Consider the following 27,202-nt stretch of genomic DNA (forward strand, 5'->3'; position numbering starts at 1 on the left):
CTCTCACCAAGTCGTGATATCATATACGCAATTAACCATTTCTCTTCTCTATCCACGTTACAACGTGACAGATAAGTTGATTATTAAATATCCCCGTATTGGAAGCGATTAAACTGACGTTTTTAATTCTGTTAGGTTATATTTCTAATATAAAGTAGAGAGAGAACACACAACTTGCTTGCACAAATACATGTTCGTTATCGAAGCTTTCTATTATTATCGTAAACATGCCAGGTTCCATGAAATAGCTTATAATTTGACGGCGTGGATTTCGAAGGATTATTCTAAAGCAAAGAAAGAAATTGTAATAGTAACATCGCCCTAAAAGTAGTAATGGCCAGGGAACTCGTGTCCTCGGAAAATAATCTCATGAAGATTAGAGGAGTCGCTTAGCGCTACAGCATACTGCATTCACATGCAAATGCTTGTCAACAGGTATCCACTTTCGTCCTTCGCTTACATGCGACGCGTTCTTTCAAAATCTTAAAGATAATTAATGTAATCTACCTGATTATCACTGTGCGCGTTCTTAAATACTTTTTAAACTGGAAAGTTATTTAACGCGCAAAAATGAAATTATAGTATAATAGAAATAGCAATATTTTTTGTTTCTTTAATCTTTAAATTGCTTTGCTCTTTTAATCCTTAATTTCTTTAATCTTTAAATTGCTTTGTTTCGAAAAAAAAAATCTTATCTAGATGAAGTCTACATATATAATATAAATCTCGATGGTAACTATATATTAATAATGCTAAGATAACGCCTAATGATTCAAGATAATCTCTCTCTTATAATAAGTTTTTTAAAATGAAATTTATAAATAGCATCGATAAAAACAGTTATTTGTGAGAGGAGCAACAAAATCAAAAATAATAAAACTCCTCATTTTCGGAATTCATGATCATTATTTTTTTTTTTATTTTTTAGCAGATACTGTCGATGCAATAAATCGCGCGCACTCTACGAGATAAAGCATAATTTCAACAAAATTTTGACTTGTTGAAAGAACAAAATTATAAACTTGTAATTGACGACATAAAAGAATGAACGAGTTGTATTTTATACCGCGAAAATTTAGATTGCTTTATTGACTTGTACAGTATCCATGGTTATTATTATTAAAAATGTCGGAATTCGAGTCGTGCGCATCGTAAAGAGGGATTATCGAGTTGTGGACAAGGGATGGAGGGGAGGCAAGCGAGGCATTCTCAAACTGTCGAATCGAATATCTGGGTAATGGCTTTCTAGGTCTCCCGCTGCCAGCAATACAGGCCCGTCCTATACGACGAGCGCGCTTAAATTAAGGACGGACCCCTCATTTTCTTAAAATATTAAATCATCGTCTTGGTGTCGCAGCGGGGCTGCCTGGGCCCCGAGGAATTAAAATTCATTGGTCGGAGAAACCCATGTCACCGGCCGAGTACCATCGTGAATACCTGTGGTTCCCTTCGTCTGTCTCTCCCCCTCCCCCTCTTTCCACGGATCAAAGCGGAATTATAGTAAAAATCATTTGTGATTCTGTAAATCTACGATTAAATCTATAAATTTACCATTTTTCCGTACAAAAATTGGAAATGCATAAAAATAACGCAAGCGCGAACCTGTCGCGCTACAGATTAATTCAAAAATTTTATCCAACGCGATACGATAAAATTTCGAAACAGATTTTATCTTTTCGATCGTGAGATAAATACCATCTATTAATTTATCGTCCAAAAATTATTAGAGCGTAAAGGCTCGAGCGGCAAAGTTGCTTCGAGACGACGGTTAACGCGGTGAGAGTCTTCGTGTAGAAGAGACACGCATTCCACGTATGCGAAGGGCCTGAACGGGGCCTTAGGATCCGCTTAGTCCGAATGCGGGCAAGGAGAGGGTGGATGAAGGGGAAGAGGGAGAGGGAGAAGGGAATACCGCGACAAAGGACATTCTAGGGGAGCGATTCCTCCTTCCTTCTTTCTCCCTCTTCTTTTTTCTCTCTTTTTCTCCTGAGAGACTGCGGGATCGCGACGGTCCGGCGTTGCCGGTTCGTCGACTTTGGGCCTTATGCTCCGCACTTACGACACGGGATCTTATCTCGGACTCATACTTGCAACGCGTCGCGCCATTTTTCCCGCAACGCGCTTCACGATTTCGCGATAATCGACTTTTTAAACGAATGAAACGCGCAGGAGTGAATTAAATCGATAACAGTTTTAGAGCTAATAACGTTACAATCGATTAAAACCAATATTTTACCGTAATCGATAAAAACAATCTGGTGCTTAATATGTAAAAATCTCATTAAATTTTGTTTAGAAACAGCCGCTCGTGTAATTGTTCCGCTTTTTGCGCGTAGGCTTTCTTACGTTTTTCATCCAGCGAGAAGCGTCAAAGACATTTCGGGAGGTCGGGTTGATAAATCGAGAAGAACATTTCCGCGTATCTTGTCCGGCGAGACGACAGAGGAAAAGAGAGAATGAAGCGAGTGAAAGAGCGAGAAAAAGAAGAGGGAAGGAGAGAAATCTTCTCCCGAGTGGCCGGAACAAGAGGCCGGAGGAGCGGTTTTGTCGTTACGCGAGTGTTGTCATTTTCCTCTTTCTAGAAGAGGCTATCTCAAGTAGATGGTATAAGAAGAAGCTGGCCCCTTTACCGGCCGGCGTTTTTTTTTTTTTTTTTGCGCCGAGTCTTGTGATTGGCGTTTTTACGTCAGTTCGATTCGATTGACTCACCGCGACGTTGCATAGTGTCGGTCGCACAATTATTCCCCAACAATGACGTTACGTTTCAATTACATTCGCGTGTGAAATTGCATATGCGTGTGTTCGTCGTGAGAATGGTACGGAAGCTTGCACGTGACTGTGTGAATCTCTGGAATTAGTTTTGCATAATGAGAGCAGAAGAGAGAATTCGAAACAATTTGCAGAGATTTTAAGAGACCGCTTTTTGATTTATATGATCGACACGCGTTTCAACGTTCAAGTTGAATAAAAATATCACGATTCCACATTCAAAGTCGTTGATTTTACAACAATTTTTCCGTTTCGATTTATTGTTTCTGGAAAAAAAGGAGGACTCGCGCAAATTGACGCCGCTCGCGGCGCAAAGTGTAATATCGAGTCGAGCGACGCGGAATGATTTCCGCGCGTATAAACCGACCGAGATTCGGAAGACCGGGGACGGTAATGGAGGATGTAGTACGCTGGAGGGGATATCCCTCGCAGGTATCTCTGGCGGACAGACGGACGACGATGGGGTTGAGAATGGAAGCGAGAGACGATGGACCGGGCGGTCGAGCGGTGAGGTGGGGGATTAATTAATAACGTCGGTAATTGGACTCCGTTCGATCTAAGATAGGTCCTATAGTCCCTTCTCGTGCATACCACGAGGGATGCGTTTTCTCCGTGCTATCGAATACACTCGCTCGCGTCTTACGTATCGCTCGCTAGTTCCCTCGATAATTTTCAATTTTTTCAGTTATCTGTGAGTCGTGAGGGAGAGAGACGCGAGGATCCTCGGTGTTTTAAAGAGCAAACTAACGACAATGATTTCGCATCTATCGAGATACATCATCATTCTATCAGAGAGAGAGAGATATATATATAAGATTGTATAGCGCTCCGAGAGACGGGGCAAAATGAACAGGACGTCATCATCGTCATTAACATCGCCGATGTGTCGCGTACGAGGGAGCCAGTGCGTTTATGCGAGGTAAACAGTGCGTGGACGTGATTTAATTGAAACTCGAGGTGGTTTGGCGGCGCGGTGCGACGCGGTGCGACGCGGTGCGACGCGACGCGACGCGACGCGGAGCGGAGCGAAGCGGCCGCACATCGCTTCGCCGGGGCTCGGTTGCATGACTCAGAGTACTCAGTCAAGAAGTCCATTGACTTGCCGAGTGACGTAAGCAATTAGTGCGCTGTTTTGTTTGCGCGGGTACACACAGCTCAAAGTTGTTTGAGTTCGAGTTCGAGTGCTGCACGGTTAGGCTCGGCGACTCGCCTCGAAAGCCCTTCCACAACCTATTCCTTCGCCTTTCCAGCCTTCTCTTTCACCTTCCGTTCGTCGTTTCCCTTCTCCCGCATCATCGTGTTCTTCTCTCGACCGGACGGACGCCTTCTTCGCTCTCCGTCTCTTTCTTCGTCCCCCCCCCTCCCCCTCCGTTCTTCCCCCTCGCTCGTCTTCTTTCCTTCTCTCTTTCGCGACCTTACGCTTTGTCTCTGCCGGAGGTTCGTTTCCTCGAACCTCCTTCGTTAAATCCAAATCCGAAGGTCCATAGATCGGCCGCTTTTTTGGGCTTTGATTCGTGTTACCGCGCTAAATTGCCACCGCAATGATCTTAATCGTCTTTCGTCCCCTCCCTCGTTGGGCGTTTCGTTGAGAATATTCCGTCTCCGTTTTCTTCATCCTCTTTGTTTAACGCAAAAGGGGGAAGAGTCCGTTTACAAATATTTAGTAGGTCCTTGTTGAAACTCATGCGCGACATTAATGAAGCGCTGGTTTAATTTAACTTCCTTCCAATTTAACTGCCGGTACGCGACTGAGAATCGGAACATTTAAATATACCTTATACTTTAATCATTCATCCGCTCCAAAGATTATTTACGTTCGATAAAGTACGCGATGCGTTAATTGAAAAAGATGTATAAAGATGAGACTCGCAAATAGTTGATAAAAAACAAAAAAACTACTCTACGGACGCGCGCGCAAAATTTTAGCGAATCGAATCGATGAAATTGCACTTGGCCCTCGCAACACGCGCATTCTAACGAGCGTGCCAATCACACGCGTGTCGGGCTGAAAGAAGACGGACGATCCCCCGCGGAAGGGTCGGGGGTCATCGTTCAAATTCTACCGGCGATGCCCAATATGGTCGTCCCGAGAAACCGGCCCGGATCGCGCCGATTTTCGATCGGCGGGCCCATCACGAGCGCGTGCGTACAATAATAAGCACGGACGAGTCGTATCGCGAGAAAATAATGTGAGAACGGTTTCTTCCTAAGCGCATCATTATCTCCCTCTTCTCACCGCGGGCCGATCGATCTGTCGAGCCGATTTCAAGCCGGGCAGACCCGCAATTACTATCTATTATCTGTCGGCGTGGGTGTAGGTAATCTCGCGATCGTGTCGAGGGCCTCTCGCCTTCCTCCTTCTCGGTCCGGATAAGACCGAGGCGGCGGACCGAACACACCGATACTTTGTACGTTCTTTGATTACCTCGGATTTACTCCCCTCGTTTCTGTTACTTCGGGATTACTTCCTCAACCTCTCTCGCACTTCAGCACCATTCGCTCGCCCTCTGTCACTCGAGCGGCGTTTCTTCTCCCGTTTCCCGCTTCTCGCCGATGCTCGGACACTTTGTATATTTCAGAGACGATTGCTGTTATAACGAGTAGACCGAGTAGACCGAGTTATAAGGGGATATTTTCCACGTAATCTCTGCGTTGGAGAAGATGGTTTTTGTTCGGAGAAGGAGCGAGAGAGAGCGTTTCCCATAGCCCGAGTCGGAGATTAACGGTGCCCGATTGCGCTTTCGACGTTGACGCGAGTTCGTCCAGCCGTGTAAACGCGCGCCAAGCGATACGCGACGAAAAATCCATACCGAGTGTGTCCGCAGCGCGCACTGAAATCTGCATATTATGAAAATTCGCCGCATGAACGCGAGGGGAGGCCGCGGTGCGACCGCTCGTATCTCGGCGTTGCGAAATAAATGTCCACGCTGATCAAATTTAAACGTAATACTCTATAAATTTACATCGCGCGCGGCTCGCCCCGTGCAGTTTGCTCGCGCGCGACTTTACGCTCGACGGCCGGCCCGTCGAGTATTCGCGCAAATTTATCGGAAGGATCGACACGATCGCGTTCATCGCAAATATTTATAAATGCGACGAATTAATTCCCGCGTTTCCAGTTCTACAGCGATGCGTTAAGCGACGCATTAAGACTCTTTCGATCAAGATGACGGCGCGCGAGAGCTACACGAGTCTACCTCTTTGTCAGAGATTGACTTTTCGAGATAATTAAATATTTGACTCGACATTTTTTTGTTTAAATAATGAAATGCGTAAAATGAGAGAAATGGCCAAGTAGTGTCGTAAAAGTCACGTTGACGAATGACGCGCAAATCGCTCAACAGATTCGTTACATTTTAAAAGACGCGTTAGTAACTTGGCTAACGATATCATACTCGTCACGTTCATGATCGGCATCGCTAATTGCACGAGAAGGCTCCTTACGCAGTCGTAAACTAATTCACGAGTATCGATTCCACTTGCATATAATGTTCATTATTCTCTTTATTATTATATTCAAATATTTCCGCGTACAACGTCGAGCTTATTACATCTATTGTTGACCATAATTCTGAACGTTGTTGGTCAGAAATGTATCTCGTTCCATTTTCTTTTCTTTATTCAAACATCGCATCAGAGGATTCTTCTTTTCGCCACAGTTACGGATTAACAGAATCAGAACTGCCAACTCAACTGTCTTCGGTCAAGCAGTCCGGCGTATCGCGATAATTGCGAATTACGCGCGCTTCGAGGTTCGGGAGAAGGAAAGTAATTTATCTCGGCATGCCCACTCGCAGTCCATAAAAATGTAGCGAGATGTTACCGAAGGCGAGGAGGAGGTCGTTGAAACGCACGCGCGGCCTCGGATCCTTTTTTCTCTCTCCCTCGCTCTATCATCTCCCTTCTCTTCTCGCTCGCTCTCGTTTCGCCCCTTTTCTCCCCTAACCCCCCCGACGCGGTAATTCCCATTCCACATCCCATTCCCCAAGGGGTTAGTTTTCACGCGGGTTAGGCGAGTAATATGAGCTGCCACTCAAGGGCCGTCCTGTATTACCGTTCGAGTAATTATGGCAAACCCTCGCACGGACGCGGCTGGCACCTTCGGAACGACGAATACATTGTAGCCTTATGAGTTGAAATTGTTGCCGGAAAGAGGAGGAGAGCCGCTCTCGTTTCTGTCCGCCGGCCCGATGGGTAATTAACCCGGAACCTCGTTTCGCGACAGACTGATTTCGCTTATCAGCGAGGAAAACCTTTCCGATTCTAAAGCGCAATTTTCACGAGTCAATTAGAAGCGTGTGAGATTCCGCGTCATCTATTATAATCTTGCGTAGCGATACTATTCATCAAATTTGTTCAATTTAACTCCAATCGTGTTTACAGCTCGGAAACTATCAATGGTTCCATTTTTTTCCCCGGGCGAAATGACGAACGGTCTCAATTTGTCTCTCGGCATTTCCGAAAGGAGAGAGCGCGGGAGAGGCAGCTTCGCGAGCATCTTCGCGAGCCACTTGGACGATATAAATTTTCTCAAGCTTGGGCAGAGGGACAAGGAGAGAGAGAGAGAGAGAGAGAGAGCGCGATGCGCGCGTGCAGTAACGCCATTAATCGCGCTGCATTCTCGCGAAAACGCGTGTGATTTCGAGGGCGGGCGACTCGGAATCGATGGAGCGCGGAATCGGTCGCGGAGTACCGACCAATTAGTCGGCCGATGATTGGCGCGTGTAAACCGAAACGATGACGTCGCTGGCGAACCGACGCCCCCGCCGTTCGCGAACCGGCCCGGACCTCGGGCTCCACGCACACCAACGTTGGGTCCCCTCTTTCTTGCACGCGCGTTACACCACTCGATACACACACACACACGCGCGCACACAGAGTCGCGCGCGCGTTCCTCTGTCCATCTCGCTCTCACGCATTCGTGCGCGCGCGCGCTCCCTAAGTACGTCGGTGTCTCCGTCTCTCTCGGTATTGCGACCGTAGCGTGTTTCTCGGGAGCGCGAGCCAACAAATATCCGTGTGGACGGTTACAGGGCGGACTAATGGAATTGATTAAAATGTGTTCGATCAACCGAACCGCGGCTTGCCCGCCCTCCTCTTCCTCCTCCTCGTCCTCTCGCCAGCGAAACCACCCACTGCGTCCCACTACCCTCTCGTATACCCTCGGCTATACTATCGCGCTTGGCCGTAGAACCTGACGAGCGCAATCGAATATTTGCGTTTAGGTGGGCACGTCGACGCGGAAAATGCTATCTTTGTCAATTAATTCAACCTGTTGTCGCAGGTCAGCCGCGCGAGCTCCGTCCTTTTCCTATTCTCTCTCTTTCTCTCTCTTTCTCTCTCTCTCTCTCTCGTTTGTTTCTTTCCCTCTTGTACGCGCGGATTATCGCATCGTTTCCCGCATCGTTTCCTCAAGCCGTACGAGACGCGATTTGGAAAATTGGCGGTTTCGCAGATCGCTACGCGTGGAAGAGAGACATTATTCTGGGAAATTAAGTCCCAAAGCGGAGTCATAACGAAAGTTATTATTGCGCTTAATCTCATCGCAAGTTTAGCCAAAGCTTTGCGTAAGGTAAAGCGGATGGAAGGGAGGGAAATTTGTCTTCTGCTAAATTAACGGTATAAATAACTCTGTATCTATAATAAAATAATAAGTCCGTCCAAATTTCTTTTAAAGAAATCATTTCTTCGATCGATGACATTTCGAGATGCAAGAAGAAGGGAGGGCAAGCTCGCGCATAAGTCATACATACGTCTTTGCTGAATTTTTCCGCCGAGTACAATCCGGAAATCAAACCGGATCTTCGCGCCCGATTCCGACGACCATCGTAAATTCGTCGAGTCGGTGGTATCGGACAGTTTCCCAAGCGGATTATCGGGGCGCCATGCTTACGTAGGTGCGTGCGCAATTAACGACAGTGAGCCGAGTATAATGAAGACCGGTCGAGCGTAGTCGGGCCAACGTTTGCGAGCGAGAGAGGAGAGAAGCTACTGGTACAAGCGAGACGATAGAGACCAGTTCATTAGCGACACTCACGACTCGCCTCGGAGACATCTATTTTATTTATTTGCTTATTTTTCGCTCCTTCGTCCCCTTCGCTCGCGCTCGCGCTCGCGTTCGCGTTCACTGTCCTCGATCGGTCAACGTGGATACGCGGCTGTCCCGTTTTATTTCTTGGCCAATCTCGCTCCATTCCCTTTAAACCTTCGACGTTCGAATTACATGGCACGTCCGAGAGTAAATATGAAAATATGACGGGCAACATTGTCGAATCTGCATCCTATTTTTCTTTGGAAAAATTTTCAACGAGTTTACTTGAGCGTTTCGCGTTAATCCACGATAATTTTATCGAGATATCGACAGATTGATATATTAGTTGAAAGTGTGCGTGTCATTGGAATTTTCATGAAACCTCTAGGAATAATTTTATACACACACACATGTATACATATTTTTTCTCAGTTTTTAAAAAGTACCTACATTAATTAGTCTTTAAAGGCTTTTAAGAGGCTTGAATGCTTGAATGCTTTCATGAATCTTAAACAATGATCACTGCCGAGAAAGGGAAATCTAAGAGCGTATTCTTTAGACGACACGAGCCATTTTTCTTTGGAACAAGAGAAAGAGAGAGATGAGTACTGTTAAAAAGTATATATAAAAATGCTCTTTTTACAAAAACTCGACATTACAAATATTTCAAACGTAATATTTTTTTAAAGAGATAGCATATTATCCCGTACGACATTATTTGTACGATCGGCATTGCAACTTTGATAATTACAAAATGAACATTTTGTTATCACTGTTGCGGTATTTCGTCGAGATTGAATTCGCGGAGGATACGGGATCTCGGCTATTGGGCTCTCGATTTAATAGCCTACCACGTGTCCCGACGAACCTCGGCCTCGTCGCTCGCTCGGCTTTATTCGCGAGTGGCCGTTTAAGCGGCTAACTGTATAAATGAGAGAAACAGGATTTTCTGCGGGATAAGGAAGGAAGAGAGAAAGAGAAGAAGGAAAGGAAAAAAAAAACCTATTACCATCAACCGCCGCCGCCGCCGCCGCCGCGTGGAAACCTGTCCCTAATTGATAGGAAATTCCTGCGCGCGAGTACCTGCGAGATTTTTCAGCGCTCCCAACAGGTTGAAACTGGATACTTTGCGACGATTTGTAATCCGCGCGTCTCGTTCGCGGCCAGGGCCGTCCTTCTGTCATGCGACGAGCCCATCTAACGAAAACAAATCAGACTTTTTCTCGCGGACAAATTTTGCACTTGTCGCAATTCTAAAGAAAAAAGATGTTAAAGAATACGGAACATGACCGAGAGAAAAAATTGGGAAACGTTCAACCGGACTAAGATGTAAGTTAATTAAATTCACTCGGCAACTAATTTCAATTAAATTCGCCGGTAATCGCCGAGAATCCATGGGACGAATTAATTATTCCATTTTTAATTTCTTTAAGATAACTCGCTCTCTTTCCTTCTCTCTTTCTCTCTCGCGCAACAACAAGGGGACGCGCAAGAGGAGTAACATACGAGAGAAATTGATGCAATCCGTAACGCATTAAAGCGCCGACGCCGCGGTAGTCTCAATTTTACGATACGCACTTTGCAAATTAATCGGCCGCCATCTAATTGGCCTTTAATTGGTCCCGTGTAAATTATAAATAAATGTTCCGTGCGCATTAAGCAATGGAAATAAACGTAGCGTATCTCCGCGGATCGGCGCAGCGGGGGCCCGCGCGATCCTCGGGCGGAATTTCGCCAAAGTTGCGGTAAAAACGTGGCTTTTGATAGTTGGCCGGAATCACTACGCTCGGCCCTTTTTTATTAAATGCGCGATCCGCGAGATTTACGCCGCCAATTAGCCGTGCCTCGCGCATAATGAATTTACATTAATGCGCGCCACGGTGAATTAATCACGCGCCGCGCGAAATGCGCTTCGGATCGGAGAGGTCTCGCATTAATGCGATTTGCCCGGGATTTTTTCCTCGATGGGAGAAACGTAAGCTGGAAAATGTGAATTATAAACGGACAGGAGAACTAAAATTCTCAAATAAACCCCTCTTGAACCAGCGTTTTCATATTTTCATGCAAAATAATACGATGCGGAAAAATATTTTACATTAAGGAAAACAAATAAAAAAGAAAGATGCTCGATATTATACTCCGCGCGCTCATGATCGATACAAATTGCGTAAAGCGATGTCCGCTCGAGAGGATTAAAGATTCATATCGAATGAAGCGAGAACGGTAATTCTGTCGGGGTGAAGCAACGGTAAACTAATTTTTCCGGACTCGCGTACGCGCGAGTCTTTACGAGTGTTCCCGATGTCGTCTACCAATTTTTGTCCCCGCACGCTCGTATGAAACGCGGAGGCAGCTACATCGTTTCATGACGCGGGAGCGTCGTCACATTCGGCACGTTCGCGCAAGAAATATGACTAGCGTCGTTTCCCCAAAAGTGGATTGAACGAGAGGGAGCCGTTTCGTGCCCGGCGGCGTCTTTTTTTACAGGCGGTTCATGAAAAGCTGAGCGATATCAACTGCCGACCACGAGCACGAAATCGTCGCGTTGCGTCGCGACGCAGCGCGATGCGAGTGACTGCGAAATTGAGACGAGATCCTGCATTCTGGTAATATAGAGCGCGCGAGTAGGATGATGGCGAGAGTTGCGGAAATAAATAAAAAGTTGTCGACTCGAAAACTTGGAAAAAGGAGCTGCGAGATGATTAAGGGGGGGATGCCCGAAAAAAGATGATTCCGAAAAAGTCGCATTTTCTCTAGATGGAGAGATATCTCCGACTGAAACGCATGGACGTAAGGAAACTTTTGACCAATTTTCGGAAATAGAATGCTTAATAGGTGTACCCCCTCGGCTCTCTTGCCGATAATAACGTGCAGTCGGAAAGGTGTCAAACGCACCCTCGCGAATAAAAAGTACGTTGAAGCTATCAACCGTATTCTTTTCGATTAACGCGACAAGTACTCGATGCTTATAAACGTAAGCCTTCTCGTTCCATCCGAGTTTCATTCGTATAATCGTCTAAAATCTCCTTAAAACGTGCTGCGCTCGAGATTTTACATTACATGAAAAATATTTAAAGTTGCAAAAATTCCCGAAATTTTTCAGAAATGATAAAGCATGCGCCACACGAGGTTCCGCGCGCGATCTAAAAGATATCGAACAATCGCGCGCGCAAAAAAAAAAAATCAACAACGATCGACGCGAACGAGGATCGGATAAAAAGCGCGACGAGCGAAAATCCCAGACTCCCAGAGTCGAAGGGAAAGTCGCTACGCGCTCGTAACGAAGGTTGCGCGGTGTCATTCATCGCGGCTTTTCCGGCTGTTTATCGCGATAGTCTGGCGAGCGGGAAGCGGCACAATGGCGTACACGAATGGAACAAAGAGTCGACGGAGGGGGAGGGCGGGGGGGACAGGTATCGCCCAGGCGTCGCCCGCTTGTATCGCCGCTCGTAACGTCGTTCGCGGGCGTCGGGAGCGAAGCGAAGTGATAAAGAGACGCGGGTGCGGCGTACAAGGGCGTGGAAGGGTTAGGTTCGACGGCGAGCGCGCGGGACACAAAACGACCGCGCGCGAGTCGCGGTTATAGTCCGATAGATCCGAAAAACGCGTTTCGGCTCCCGTAATCGCGCGCCGCAAACGAGCGCCCGGCTCCCTCCGAGAGAAGAGGAAGGGACGACTCGGCGAGAAAACAAAAACGAACGCGGTGCGGTGACAATGACGAGCGATGTCGAGCCACGTTCCTCGGCCAGATTCCTCTCTCCTTCTCGAGAATATACATGTAAAAAAATATAGCAGTTGCGTATAATATATAATTGTGAGAAAGAAGTTTGTTTCTTGAAAATCCTTCTTATTAAAGTGCCGTTGCGTAGTACCATTTACAAAGCGGACATTCATCGGTTACAAGAAGATCGATGATGGAAAGATAATTAATCGAGTACATTCAACGGCGTATAAACAAGCGTAGCTTATACAAGTCCTCATTAAATAGAGCGCTTCTTAGAAGCACTCCAACTTTATATTACGCGGAAATCTTTCGAGTCGGGGTACGATTAACCGGGTTATCTCTGCCGGCGTTAATTCAATGGAATTTCATTTCTTCTTGATTTTTTTTCTTTGCAATTTTTCTATGTATCACGGAACGCGTGAAAAAGTTATAGCGTGGAGAGAGATACGTGTAATAAAACGCGAACTTTTGTACGGCAGCCATCGCGATGGTGAACACACGTCGACCGATGAATGCGAACACGACCGCTTGTATATACAGCGAAACTACGTTATTGTTTCGCAAAACCGAGGTTTGCGCGATTGATCCGCGAGTCGAGATAACTGGCGTTCCTATAGGACCGGCTTCTGCTACACCGATATATCGTCGATATGAATGCGTGAATACGTTATGATTACTCCTGTTAATGATCCTAATAAAGAGGCTCGGATATAATTTAGTAATCTTGGATCTCGTACTCTTTGTAATTTCGCATAGTCTGAGCGAGGAATGTTTGCGTCGTTTTCGAAGCACGTTTTTCTACTCTCATGGCCGGATAAGATGCGGATTCATTCGTGTCCCTTTCGCGTAAAAATGTAAAAAAAAGAAATGCAAGGGACAAGATTGCCCAACGAGTTTTTCATCGGTAACCGGCTGATCATACGGCAGAGCCAGTTTCTGCGACAAACGACGGTGTATAAATAAGACTGGCATAAATCTCGTCATTGGTCATCGGTTCGACTTAATTGCTTCTCATAGGACGGCGGCAAATTATTATTTATCACACGATTCCAAGATTGATGGCGAGAAAAGCTTAATCGACGAAAAGGAACGAGCGCGATAGAATCATAAATTGCAATTTTGCTCGCGATTCTTATATTTCTTTCGCCGCTTCTCGCGATTAGATTCACATGTTTCGATTAAGATCTGTCAAATTCGAGTATTTCTAACGGTATACTCTGCTCATGAAGATGCATCTAGTCGCTAAGCTCTGAATATTCCGAACGCTTCCTTTAACGGCGACGACCGCAAATGTGGAATCATCGCTACGAGAGAGAATAGGAATCGGTTGAACCGCGATAGCGAGATATTTCCGGAATTTGCAGATAATCGCCACAATTGTGGCCTCCGATTGCCGCAAACCTCGTTAGCTTCGATGTATCTAGGACGTAGGCAAGATGCACGCGGTCTCGTTCAAGTATATTTGTATCTTTTTATTTATCAGATCAATCGGGGAGACTCTCGAAAGAAAAGAGAAAATTCGGATACGGCACTCGAAATACATAACATGGAGACGCGCGCGCGAGAGAGAGAAGGAGAAAAAATGAGGAATAGGAGCACTTATATTCGCAGGATTTATTTCGGGTTAAACTTTAAAGACCGATTCTGTCCGGTTTATGTATGGAGCCGCGATGGTCGGAGCGGGAAATATTGTCCGTGAAAAATTTACAGCGCGCTGTCGGACCCCGCGCACAATTTATTTCCCTTTCATTTATATAGTCGTCTCAAACTATTCGCACGATTCCCCGCTCAAAGAATAATTATCATATTGCTTCGACTTTCTCCCTCTCTCTCTCTTTCTCTCTCTCTGGCGAAGGGGCTCTTTTCGAATTTTGCCACGAGAGCCGAGTTTTGATTATGCGATATTTTCGATCGATCGGCCGGTTAATTTTTCACAGCTCAGGCAGTTGGAAATAAGCTCTTAACCTCGAGTGAGATCGATGAAAAGAAAAAAATTCACGTTTGGCGCGATCGAAAACCTACCGAGGGAGAATGATGGGGAGGGGGAAGGGGAGAATCCTATTACAAGTCGGCCTCTATTACAAGCCTTTCCGAAACAGTGGCGTACCGTGAGGAATGGATCGTACGTGTACAGCCGCGTCGTGGTCTGCGAGGAACCGTTGTATCGATTGGCGCGCGGTCATGAAAAATCGAGTTTACGATAATAAACGCGGTTTACGGCAGCGATTGCTCCACGATTTGTCGGTAACGAAACGGTGGTGCAGAATCGACGCGCAACAATTTTCAAACGATATACAAAGTGCGAGAGGATTTAGCGAGACGAATGAGAAGCATGATGCGCGTAGAAAAAAGTTGGACGACGATCGCTGGACCTGCTGTTTTTTTTGCCTCCTTTTTATTACGATATACAATATTTTTTCATACTTAAATACGTTCGTTCCTCGATTTACCGTCGCATGTCTGCGAATTCTTTAAAGCCGAGCTCGTCCGCGCAGCGCGTACATGAATTTTGAAGTAATTCTAGTCTTTACTCGAAGTTGTAATTCCTGTAGTAGATTTAATTAAGATAATGAGCTCGTCGTGTACCGTATAAAATCTCGTAAAGCAAAAGTCCTTATTAAAGAGTGCCGGTGGAATAGCTCCATGTTCGATGTCGGGAATAATTGAGGTCTAGCCGTCGCGAAAATGAGCACTCGTAAAAGGGACATCTTAGTTTGCGCGAAATATGGCGGTATACTTAATTAGTACATCGCGCCTTCGACAATTTTTATCGAGCAATCTAATTCCGCGTCTAAGCCGCGACATTTCATCCCTCTTCTTCTCATGTTCCTATCGTTGTTTACGATTGACAACTAGTTGCGTTTAGAGAACGCATGATCGTCCGGATTCATCGACGTTGACGGCATTGACGGATAATAAGTTTGCTAATTAATGCCAAATGCAAGTACCGCGAGTAATTACAAATTGATTTAGTCGCCGGGACAATATTTCAAATGTAATTTGAAATTAATTTCTATATGACTCGTGATTTAAATTTATAATCCCATTGAATCGGGATTCTAGCGTGGCCCTGGCGTTACTGCCTATTACCATTCTAATTTCGATCGTCAGTCGCATTAACGCACATTCCCATCAGCGCGAGTGAAATGACGAATCGCGGCTGAATCAGAAACAATAATAGTGCTCGAAAAAGAAAAACGGCACGAGTGTCAAATTTAAAAAAAAAAAAAGATTTTGTTGAAAAATATAAATTTTGTATTTTATTTTAATGAAAGTTATTTTATTATATATTATTATATATTGCTGTATCGAGAGAGCAAAGCAGCAATTTTGATCTTTGGGGGTCGTAATTTTTAGCTTTCAAATAAATAGGATCGCCAAGTAGAACATTCGTGGCGGCCACTGATCCCTATCACCCTTTCAAAAGTAATAACGATTACCAGAACTCAGAATTAGCTATCAAATTCGATTTCGCGTCATCTGACTAGTTGTCATTCCTCATTAACATATAAATTTGACGTCGTGCATGAAACCTTCCGCGTTCAAGCGCGACAATTTTTTTCTACACCAAAATCACCGTGAAAACTATGATCAGACGAGTACGAGCAAAGAGAGCGTCCCGTTTCTCCAAAACGTGGATCGAATAATACACGAGAAGAAAATATCTCTTCGTCCCAAGCTCGCATTATTAATATCGACACAAAACCATATAAAGCGACGTCTTCGATTACGTTACAACCGTGATAATAGCGCGAAATAATCAGCCTATTATATCGTTATCATTGATCTCGAGAAATCACACTCGGAGGAACGTTTCTACGAGAGATTTAGTAGACGATAAAGAAACGCGGATAAAGCCACCCTCTTTCCGAGCTCCGACAAAAATCGCTCGTCGACGGAGCCGGAAAGGGCCATCGTCCCGCGCTGGTAGGGTAACTGCCTCTAGTACCGGCACCTAATCAAGCAATAACTATTTGTCAGTTCCCCGGGCAACCTAAATCCAAGCTAATTCGACATCCGTGTCGGACACAGATTCGCTATCGGATATCTCTTTCTATCTGGACGACAGCATATTCGCATTAGCCTGCCCCGCAACCCACGCTCGATCGACTCTCTCGACCACCGTCAGCAGTCCTCCCCCTCCCGCCCTCTCCTCAGCCTCCTACCCTTCGCCCGCCACCATCATGATTCTCATTCACTCCGAACGTCCCTCGATCGGCCACGCAACGTCTCCGTCTCTCTCCATCTCTCTTTTTCTCTCTCGCGCTCTCGACTAAGTACGCCATATACTCGCGCGCGCGTCACACCATAGGACGAGATCTCGACACGATTAGGGCGGTACTCAATTCGACGTTTCGTCGATTCGGTCCTTTCTTTCTCCTCCGCCTTTACGCCCCGAATCCGCAACTCGAGTGAGTTTTTCCTCGATAAGCGCGGCAACCCTTCTTCCCGTTTGCGAGCGAGCGGGATTTTCTGCGGACGAGCCGAACGGGAGAAAATGGCTTTCGATTCGGGGACGGGTTCACTTTGTTAATGTGACAAATCGAGACGTCGACTCGGAGAGGGAGAGTCGACCTGGCGTTTGTTGCGGGAATCCACGACATTTCCGAAGAGATCCGCGTAACGCGCCCCGGTAAACGTCGAACGAGCGAGCGCGCTCATTTTTTTTATCCTTCGCGGAAATGCGGATAATAGATTAGATCGATACTCGATACGCTGGAATATGCCGTGCGGAATTTTGAGAAATGCGAGCGCGTTTGAAAAGCGCGGTCCATCCTCCGGATACGCGATTAGAACGCGCAGAGATGCTTGCCAAGGAAATTTGCATTTATTTCGCGTTGACCAGACATTACGCCGCGTATATAAGTCAAATATTCCGGACTGAAATGGATCCGATAGCCAGTCCGGAGCCGAGACCGAGTACCGAAAGACGAGAGATCGTCGTTAGTTATTCCTGCTTGAATATGCGCAGAATAAGATCTCGAGGGAAACCATCCGTCACCATGTCGCGCGCGACGTTCCTTTATAGACACTCGATAAATTGTTGCGCGACGAAAAAGCTTCCGTGAGAGCTTCCACCGATATTAATAATCTCGATAATCGCAGCGATGATGAAAAGGCCAAGTCGTTAACCTATGCAAGAATGGAGGAATGAGGATGTATCTTCGGAATATGCCTCGACTTGAAAAATACGCGCCAAGATTTCGCTAATTTCGAGTTTGAAAATTAATTTCGGAGAATAATACGGAAAGCGCGTATCGAATATATAAATCGTACGAGCCCTCCGATATATAAATACCGAGGCTACCTATACGTGTACAGGTATATACGATGGATATCCCGGGTGGGTTCAATTAAGCCCCTATTACATTTTTACACGGGCCCGCATTAAAGCTCGCAGCTGGTCGCGCGCGAAGTCGGATATTATTTATCGGTTGACTTACGCCGAGCTCATTTGCCCGACAAAAGGGCCCGGAGAGGCCAAGTGCGGCCGTCATTGGTCGTACCCCGATGAATCTTGCCGGCGATTGGACGAGCGCGCTCGCTCTGTCTCACGAAACGGTCGGATACCGTCGGCACGACGAGAGATGATAGAATATCTTATTAGTCGGACAATGGGCAATCAGAGACGCCATACAGCCTCTCTGTTAGCGGTCCAGTCCGTACGTCCGTCTGTCTGTCTGTCCTACATGCAACCCGTGGGCATCCAAGGCCGCCGGGCCTCACCGGTCTCGGCCGCTCGATTCGCGAGTACTCGCGTCTTCTTTGCCTTCGCCAGAGACTCGCGTATATAAATTAAAAAGTCTGAGATAAAGTAGGGTCTCGAGTAAATTTCTCATATTCGGGATTAGGCCAATTAACGTGTATTTTCACAAATTTGCAGAAAAAAAGAAAAACGACAATTGTTATCTACAATCGCGTCATTTGTCGGTGTATCCGTTAAATATAAAAAATAAATATTGATATTAATATATATAATTTTAATATTAATAAAATATATAATATTAATCTTAATTAATATTATATATTTTTATTCAAATGTCAATGAGTGTACCTGATTACTCTCGCAAGAATAGCAGATGATTTCCTCCGAACCGCTGATGCAGTATCTATAGCTTCCTTCCGGTCCATCGACGTTTTTACGCCTCCTTCCTTTTTCTTCGCGGAAAAAGGACGAATCCGCAGAAATCACCTCAATGTTCCCTCGCTCATCAATCGCAGATCGTCCCACTCTAATCACCAATTAATGCACAAACACGACCTTGTATGTACGACACTCCCGGCATTTTTGTGTCCGCGATATAAACTCGCGAGATTTCTTCGGCACTCCCGATATATAAACGGTCAAAGAAACTTCGCGACGCACTTGTGACCAGAAAGAGACTTCATTTTTTACTTAAAGAGATATATCACTGTATCGATTATTTGATCATTTATTCGTGCGATACACTTTCATCGAGTGAAGTTAGCCGAAATGACGCATCGTTTCGTTCGAAATTGTCGACCGGTAACGACGCAAAATGCGAGAAAATGGCGGCCGAAAATGTTAACGATTATCTCGATGTTGTAGACAAGATTATTGTCTTTCCTAATGCATTAGTCATTGTCTCGGCTTTTGGAATCCTGTATCCGCGATGTTGGACGTGAAAATATTGAATATAACGCGGACACACACACACACGCGCGCGCACTTACACACACATGCGCGCGCGCACACGGATAAGCGTCGACGAGCGCGGACACAATAGGACAAAATAAATGTATCCGCGACAAATAGACGCGATAGATCGCGAGCGAGCGGTCTAATTGATGTGTCGCGCGATGACCGGCATTCAAAATTCGATGTTGCCGATTATTATTTCACTCCCGAGTTCACTCCCGATGTATAAACGTTATTGGAAACGACTTGAACTTCACCCCGATACGTGACGCGACGCGATGAAGACTGCCGCATAGTACTGCCATGAAATAAGACTGACAACACAGATGTCATCACTCGTGATTGTAATTATTTTTCAATTGCCTTACGTATAGACGGCGCGACGTAAACGCAACACTGTCGATAATCGCGTTTTTTTGATCGACCGATCCGAGAAATTTCGATGAAAAAGAGATATTTTGCGAATGCACTTTCCTTTTCCAACGGGCGATTTGCCTCTCTTTACTTTTGATAAAGAGAAAAAAACGACGGACAGAAAGACACTTTTGCGTCTATTGTCACTCGTATTTAGAAACAGTGATATAATCTATCGATAATCTATTGATATCGCTATCTTTTTCGCTAAGTTTGTCTCACTTGGAACACACTCTGTTTTTTATATCTATGCTTGTTGTCTATTATAATCGAATATAATGAAATTGTAAAATATGCGATAAAAATATAAGCACTCGATAGTGTAATAATAGATTCCGTAATTATTTGATGTACTTTTCTCTTTACTTGTACTGATTTTTACACTTTTATCAACGCGATTTTTATAAAATCCGCGGTTTTAAAGTTTCTTCTCAGTTAATATGCAGAATGACCAACGTGAAAAATTCCAAAGATTTATCGTACATGTAGTACGATAAAAAATTTTCAATCTTTGCTATTGGTCACCCTGCAAATTAATTAACGGTCGAGTTTAAACCGCGAGACAAGCACAGACACGTAAAATACGTTGCTTTTATCGTCGAATAAATTTGACGAAACATCGCGCGCGAGGTACGTATGTTTACTACGACGAATTATTTTTCGTACCCGAGAGCGAGAGAGACGCGTGACGTCACGCGTCTTGTCCGACCTTGCGTCAATAACATTGTTTATCTTGTCGCGCTACCTTTACAGAAACACGTCATTCGTCTCGCGCGTCGTCAGTAACGTCGTACCGTCGTTCGGAGCCGAATTAATCGTGCGATATTTGTGCGTGGAAAGCAATATGTGCGCTCGATTTGTGTCCAAATAGTCGAGTAAATCAAAGGACGATCATCGTAGTGTATTAATTCGCGATATCGACCGTGATTTTGCGCCATATTTGCATATTCACTGCAATAATCAATCCGCTATACGTTTATGTACATTTATTTTCTCGTTCGAGAATTATCGCGAGTGTGAAGGATCTTCGTCCTTGATCTCTTGTTAGCCTCAGCTAAAGTATGCGACATTCGATCGAGAGTAAAGCCTCGAAAATACGTAAATCGATGCACGATCGTCGCATGTGACGTCATTTCGAGCGTCATAAGTGTCGTGCGGATAATTTATTAAGTGGCGGAAGTCGCCTAATGCTAATTAGTGCGTATCGATTAGTGCGATTGCGTTTCGATTTTATGAATATTTGATCGACCAAGGACAAGGAGCAAAGGACAAGTGCATTTGAACACAGTATCGTATCGTTTTTTATTCGTAATTTTGTTTTAATTCCTCATTAATCCGCAGTGTGTCGCGAGTATGGCTACATAGTTGGCAGCACTGATGGACGATAATCGCGACGCCTTGTATTTTTGTTTGACAAGTGCATCGTTTGAAAGAATAAGCATCAGAGATGCCAAATAATGGGATTACTTGGCGAGTTAATTAATTCTTTACGTGTGTCACGAGGTTACATATCGATAGAGTGAACTCTGGAACAAGATATCATTTCGTCGGTGATTACGAGAGTGCGGGAGTGCCGTCTGAAGTAATGCGATATACGGGCGATCATTTAGCGAGATATGGATTCGCCTTCGATTTTAATTCCTCGCTAATCCGCGGTGCGTCGCGAGCGTGACTAATCGCGCGAGGGCCGAATTAATGGACGATGCGCGATGGATCGTCTTTGTAAGTGTCGCGATTGTTCGGATAATTTAATTACCGGGAGTGCCGTATCGAGTAACGCGAGTGCGAATAATGACAATTGACTATAATCAACGATGTGATAATCAATGACTGAAGTGACCCGAAGAAAGTCAGCGATGCATCGAGAAGGCAACGACGAGAGGCAACGGCGGGATGACAAGCGGTGGTGGACCTTCCATCCAGGATTCTCCGGTGCATCTTCGGTGAGTAACAAGCAGTTATTAAAATATCTCGATTGCTACTCGAAAGAATGTGTGTCGGTGATCGTCCAGATGAGATGATAGATAGAGAATTGGCGGTTTTCCATGTGATTAGGTTAGGTTATCCGTCACGACGCGCAAAAACCATGATAAGATCGCGATAGTGACAGCCCTTCGCCAAAGTTGAGAACAAACTAATCTCAAATTCGAAGTTCGGAGTTCGGGGAACAAGCGATCCTAGTCCGCGATGATCCGATCCCGCGCGATAGGAAGAGAAAAAAACGCGTAACTCTCGGGAAAAGCCGGGAATCCTCTCGTTGACGTTGAATCGCGATGCCCGTTCCTGATAAAGAGGGGTGTCCGCGTATATCCGGCCATCTTTTCCTCGTCGTGAGACACGGTGCGTAAGTCAGCTGATCGGTCGCTGCTCCTCATCTTGCTCGCGTATCGATCTCGGGGTATCTTCGAGTCGTTCGGGACGTGACGAATAGCGAACCGATCGTCGAAATCGGACGATTTACTCGCGCGAGTCGTCGCGAGGAATCCCTTCAAGTTCAGAGGGCAGCGCCCTTGCTGCGCGTTAACTCTCCCCTGCTGCGTACGGACGTGCGGATGGTACGCTGGTTGACGAATGGTTTCGGCGTGCCCACAGAACGATCGTTCTCTCCCCCTCCGCATACTTGATCCGCCGAATGCGATAATCTATGGCACCCTTTTTCCTAACGGGCAAAATATCTTATCTTAAATATATAACGTCATCGGAACTGAAGCAACATTAAAGTTTTTCGTTTCTGACGAAACAATCTATCAGATATTTTGCTTCAAATACGATTGAATATTTCGGATAATAAAGCGTTTAATGTACTTGGTAACTGATGTTGCTTCAATTCTGATGACGTTATATATTTAAGATGCCTATTTTATCCGTTATATACATATATTCACGCATACAAAACACTTTAATACGTCATAATTTAATTTTGTTTGATGATACAATTACAAGGTCTTACGATATGATAGTGATAACAGGATAATAATTGTGAGGTTTAATGATTGGTGCAATTTCGGGCGCGTTGTGTGCGCCACGAAAGTTACAAGTAAGATGGAATTATTATCTTTTGGTTTATCAATTAGACTAATATATTATTTTATGCGATGGCCATATCACGGCGTGACTTGTGCGAGCAAAGATTTCTCTCGATTTTATTTTATTCGCACCTCGATGTAGTCGAATGGCGTGAATGACATGATTCGGGCGTATACTCGAGAAAACCGTCTCTCTGGTATAAATCTAATAGGCTGTAATAGGATATAATCCGCGGCGCGCGAACAATCAGAACCTCGCGTGATATGACGCAGTATATAAAAATAATGCGCCCGCGCGATCAAGATCAAACGTACGATACGCTTCTCTTATAAGCTCTAATCGAATTAATAAATCATGTCGGCTCTCTCCGGCCAATTCGCCGTCTGATATTTTTATTTCGTACGATTTCTCGCCGTCGAATACGTGAGATACGATTGACATTTATTAAAATTATGTCGCCTCTCGAGAAAGAAATCGCCCTCTGCGTGTCGCAAATACACATATCTAATGTATTAACGCGACAGGATATCGGATAAGACTGCGTGTTATCGATATCGATAACATCGATTATTTCGAAATGAACACTATCTCGAAAATTTGCGACTGGATTCTTTAAGAAGAGAGAGAAGAGAATCTCGAAGCATAACCGTAAGATTTTCAATTTCCTCGTTATCCTTACGAGCGCGGTTCTTACTCCGCGACTATATCGAGTCCTCCTCCCTCCCCCACCCCGCCCCCCCTTTTCCCCTACAGTCGTAGGACCGCTGCGCCAGCCCCATTCATTAACGTAACACGATTTATCAATTAGCGTAAAAGGCAACGATAGATAGTCGTTCTGATATGTTGCCTCATTCCACCGCTGCGATTCCCCCCTTCTCTCTCTCTCCCCCCCGCACTATTCCCCCTTTTTTCTCACGTAACTTTCTTCTCTCTTCTTCAGGAATCTCTCGTATAATTCCTCTCTCTCTCTCTTTTTTATTCTTTATTTTTTAGTATATATTTTATCATATTTAATGCTGCTAACTTTATTATTATTAAGCTGCCAAACGCGAAAGAAACTAAAATGTCACGGTGCAATGATTATAACGAATCTTCATATAATTTCTATATATATATATATTGATAATTCTATGTTCAAATTATTCGAGCTAGTCTCATGTAACCTCGGTTTGAATTATAGTTGTTTTAAGTATCTCTCGGGAATGTTGATGGGAAGGGACGGTTGTTATTATATCATTTGGTAGCTGCGTAATAGCACATAGACACATAATAACATAATTAATCTTAGTGTTTGTACCGTCAATTCTATATAATTTCTCTCTCTCTCTCTCTCTCTCTCTCTCTCCCTCTGTCGACATTAAAGTTAGATCAAATTAGAGGATATCAATCTTTCGTAGTCATTGATAAAATTAAAATATATAACACAACAGGTATTAAATGGCAAAAGAGGCGACGCTTACGCAAAGAAAAAGAGAAAGATTTTAAAGATAGCTGAAAATTGGCGGGACGGTTTAGTAAATTGTCAAAAATATTCTTCTTTTTTTCTTTTATATCGTAGTTAATTGCATCTTCTTTTTGCCTCTCGCTAAAATTTATATATTTCTTTACTTTTTCTACGTGTGTATTATTTATGCTGCACCTGCCGTAAACTTTGGTCTGACTCAGGCAAATCTTCTTTGTCCCGTCTCTCCCGTTAATGTATCCATCTCCTCGGCCACTTCCGGCGGATGATCGCAAGCCGCAAAGAATGCAGCCTGGGAGCCTTGTTCATGGTCCCAAACCGTCGGTGCGCAGCGAGGCACAAAACTGTTATTGAAAAAGAAATTAATTCTTCGACAATCTCTCGCATCAAATACGCTGTACTTCCGCTCGATCTCGATCGAAAAAAAAAATCGCGGATTTATTCGTGAAACATTTCTGCGAACGGTGCGAACAAAGCTGTGCGTTTCAACGGTTTTAACGAAAACCGGTAAAAATACAGGCCATACTTTTCTCGATATCATAATTTTTTTCGAATATATTGATTTTTTTTTACATCATTTATCACCTTGCCTAAAACGTACGTAGGAGTATAAATGTTGGAGGGAAGAGTGGGAGGACGCAGGGAAGAACGGCACGCGACGCGGAAGTCGATCCAACGCAAAAGTTTTCCTTTCCGGCCGGCACGGAATGGTGGCCATTGGAATGTCGTTTTACCGGTACACGCTGTCGCATCGCGAGAGGCTTCGAAAATCCCCGGGATAAAGTTAGGGCTCAAGCCGGGCAAATGCGAGTTTGAAATGTTGCCGCCGGACGTGCGCGGGCCGGATCTGCCTTCGGCATAATACTCTGCTTGGCCGAACAACTTTATGCGAATTTCGGGAAAAATTAAAAGAGAATTTCTGCCGTTAGGTACGGAGGACAGCCGCGGCCCGTACGTGCGAACAATACCGAAGCCGACCCTTTGTTTCAAAGCGTGGGGATTGCCATTTATACTTTTTCGGAACAATCCCGATCGTGCTGCGAACAAGCCTCTTATATATATATATATATATATATATATATATATATATATATATATATATATAAAATATATATAAATATTCAAATTCACGATTGATCCGATCGATGGTCTCCTTAGTCGTTTCAATTAACTCGAGTCGTGTAATCCGCGGTGTGCTCGCGGCGCGAGCGATTCGCATTCTGCAGGAATGCGAATAGCAGGGGCGTGTCGACGATTTGCGAGAAGGATCGAAAGAACAGCGAGAGAAAGAGACAGTCGAATGATCGCGGAGCGAGAGAAATTGGCGAGGGAGAGAGGGATGCGAGGGGGAGGGGAGAGGGGAGGGAGAGATTCTCTTCCTGGGCCGGTACTTATAGTGCCTGGTAATGAAGGTGTTATTAAATAGATTGAGATTAATTGCGTGATTAGTGCTTTATGTGTAATTGGATAGCGAGCTGAGCAGAGAATCGCCGAGGAAGAATTAAATTGGTGTTCGTGTACGTGTTTATATCCTGAATCTCTTCTTCTTCCCTTTCTTCCTTTGTCCCTTATTGGTCTTATTCCTATGCTATGCCGCGATCCTCGAGACACGATCCATCGCATTCTTTCCTCTTTTGCGTCATACATAAATAATATTCGTCGAAATGATCGAGCGATTTTTTTTTTCATTATCCGACACATGTCTTATTTTGGCGAATAAAATTGAAATTTAATTTCTACAAAAAATGGCTTTCTCAGAGGATTAATTTCCAAGATCGTTGTCATTGAACGATATCCAGAAGAGAAACGCGCGAGGCAGGTCTCGAGACAAGATTGGAGGAAAAAAGTAGATGGCCTTCAAGACGAAAGCGCGGTGGGAGGGAGGGGTTTCTTCTTGGCCCTATTAAAAAGCCCGTTTCCTCCTTCGTTTCTAAAAGCCTCTTATGGCACTCGAGGCAACTGCGAAAGCACTTGAAAGCTCCTGAAAAGCCCGACAACACTTCCCTGGTTGAGTGCCGCGTCCCGCTAGGAGGCCGCCGCGACTTCGCACCCTGTCAGCGAGATACCCTCCGTTCTTCGTGTGTTGCAATATCGGCTTCTATCCTATGTATTAAACATCGACTGCCGTTCTCGCGCCAACCTTGAGTCCAGTCGCGACGCGACACATTCGAGTCGCAAAAATCCTTTTTTGATTTCTGATTAAACAGAGAGAGAGAAAGAGAGAGATTTCCGATAACATCACTTAATAAAATGCTCTAGTCCTAACGTTACGTGATTAACTATCAATTTATAAATATTGCAAAATTATAAAATTGAATGCGTCTCGAAAATATTTAATTTTTTAATTAATTTTTTTTTTTAAATAAGATTTTATTTAAAATTACCAACGATTAGCATTATCGATTTAGTTCAAATTGGACATCTGTAATCGTAATTCGGTATTTACCGCGAGTCTCTCTTCAGGGTCGCCTGCGCGAGGAAGTCGAACGATATTCTAATGTATTGTAATAAGGTTTGCGGGGAAAAGCCGTTCGCGCGAGAACCCATTGGCCCATTTTCATTTAAGACGCCTAGCGATTGGTCGTAGACCCGTAGAAGAAACACTGCATTATGTATGTTCCCGTTATCTCCGCTCGAGAGAGCGCTTCGACACACGGATTACCAACACTTTCCATCTCTCTCTTTTGTCCTTCCTCCGCATCTTTCGATTCGTACAGCTTTACTCTGTCCGTGTCCGTCCAAAAACTTTTTTTTAATTTTTCAATTTCTATTTAGTATCGAAATTTAAGCAAAACATTGATGTCATCAGAGTTAAATAAAAATTAATAACAAGATTTTAACATTTCAATTAAAGATAATCAAAATCGATCAGATAGATTTAATTTATGGAATCATAATATCTAAGATTGTAATTTTTTTAAAGAGTTTCGTTAATGTTAAATTTATAGCTTAGCACCTCTCCAAAACTGATCTAGCGCGTCCAGGATGCGACTAAATGAAACAATTCCCGGAATTCTTCTTGACTTGGCTAGCCGTAGTAGGACGAGGGTTGGTTAATTTCTGGAGAGGTCGGGGACGGTGGTGTTGGAGGCTCGCTTAATCTGGCGCAGTTTA

The 27,202-nt window shown here is 44.6% G+C and overlaps 2 protein-coding genes across 8 annotated transcripts in view; one reads left to right on the forward strand and one right to left on the reverse strand.

Moving 5' to 3' along the window:
* LOC145960571 (uncharacterized) overlaps nucleotides 1-27,202 on the reverse strand; it is a 167,730-nt gene that overhangs the window by 77,232 nt on the left and 63,296 nt on the right. The window contains exon 1 of one of the 3 annotated variants that reach the window (XM_083080147.1): nucleotides 18,580-19,758. The exons of the other annotated variants lie outside the window; for them this stretch is intronic. The gene's annotated coding sequence lies outside the window, so the exon portion shown is untranslated. Of the gene's footprint in view, nucleotides 1-18,579; nucleotides 19,759-27,202 lie in introns of those variants that run through there. 3 annotated transcript variants of the gene reach the window in all.
* Nucleotides 20,466-27,202, forward strand: part of Spz5 (spatzle 5 Toll-1 receptor) — a 124,457-nt gene continuing 117,720 nt past the window's right edge. For 2 of the 5 annotated variants that reach the window (XR_014435382.1, XM_083080012.1), the window contains exon 1: nucleotides 20,469-21,542. Coding sequence is in view for 2 of the 5 variants with exons in the window: in XM_083080012.1 (XP_082936138.1) it covers nucleotides 21,426-21,542 (117 nt within the window). In the remaining 3 variants the exon portion in view is untranslated. Of the gene's footprint in view, nucleotides 21,543-27,202 lie in introns of all 5 variants that reach the window. The other 3 variants (XM_083080042.1, XR_014435384.1, XR_014435383.1) reach the window with 3 other exon arrangements.

This window comes from Camponotus vicinus, unplaced genomic scaffold (assembly GCF_025532165.1).
Source record: "Camponotus vicinus isolate PSW18456_S1 unplaced genomic scaffold, iyCamVici1.0 SCAF_1, whole genome shotgun sequence".
NCBI classification, from domain to species: Eukaryota; Metazoa; Arthropoda; class Insecta; order Hymenoptera; family Formicidae; genus Camponotus; species Camponotus vicinus.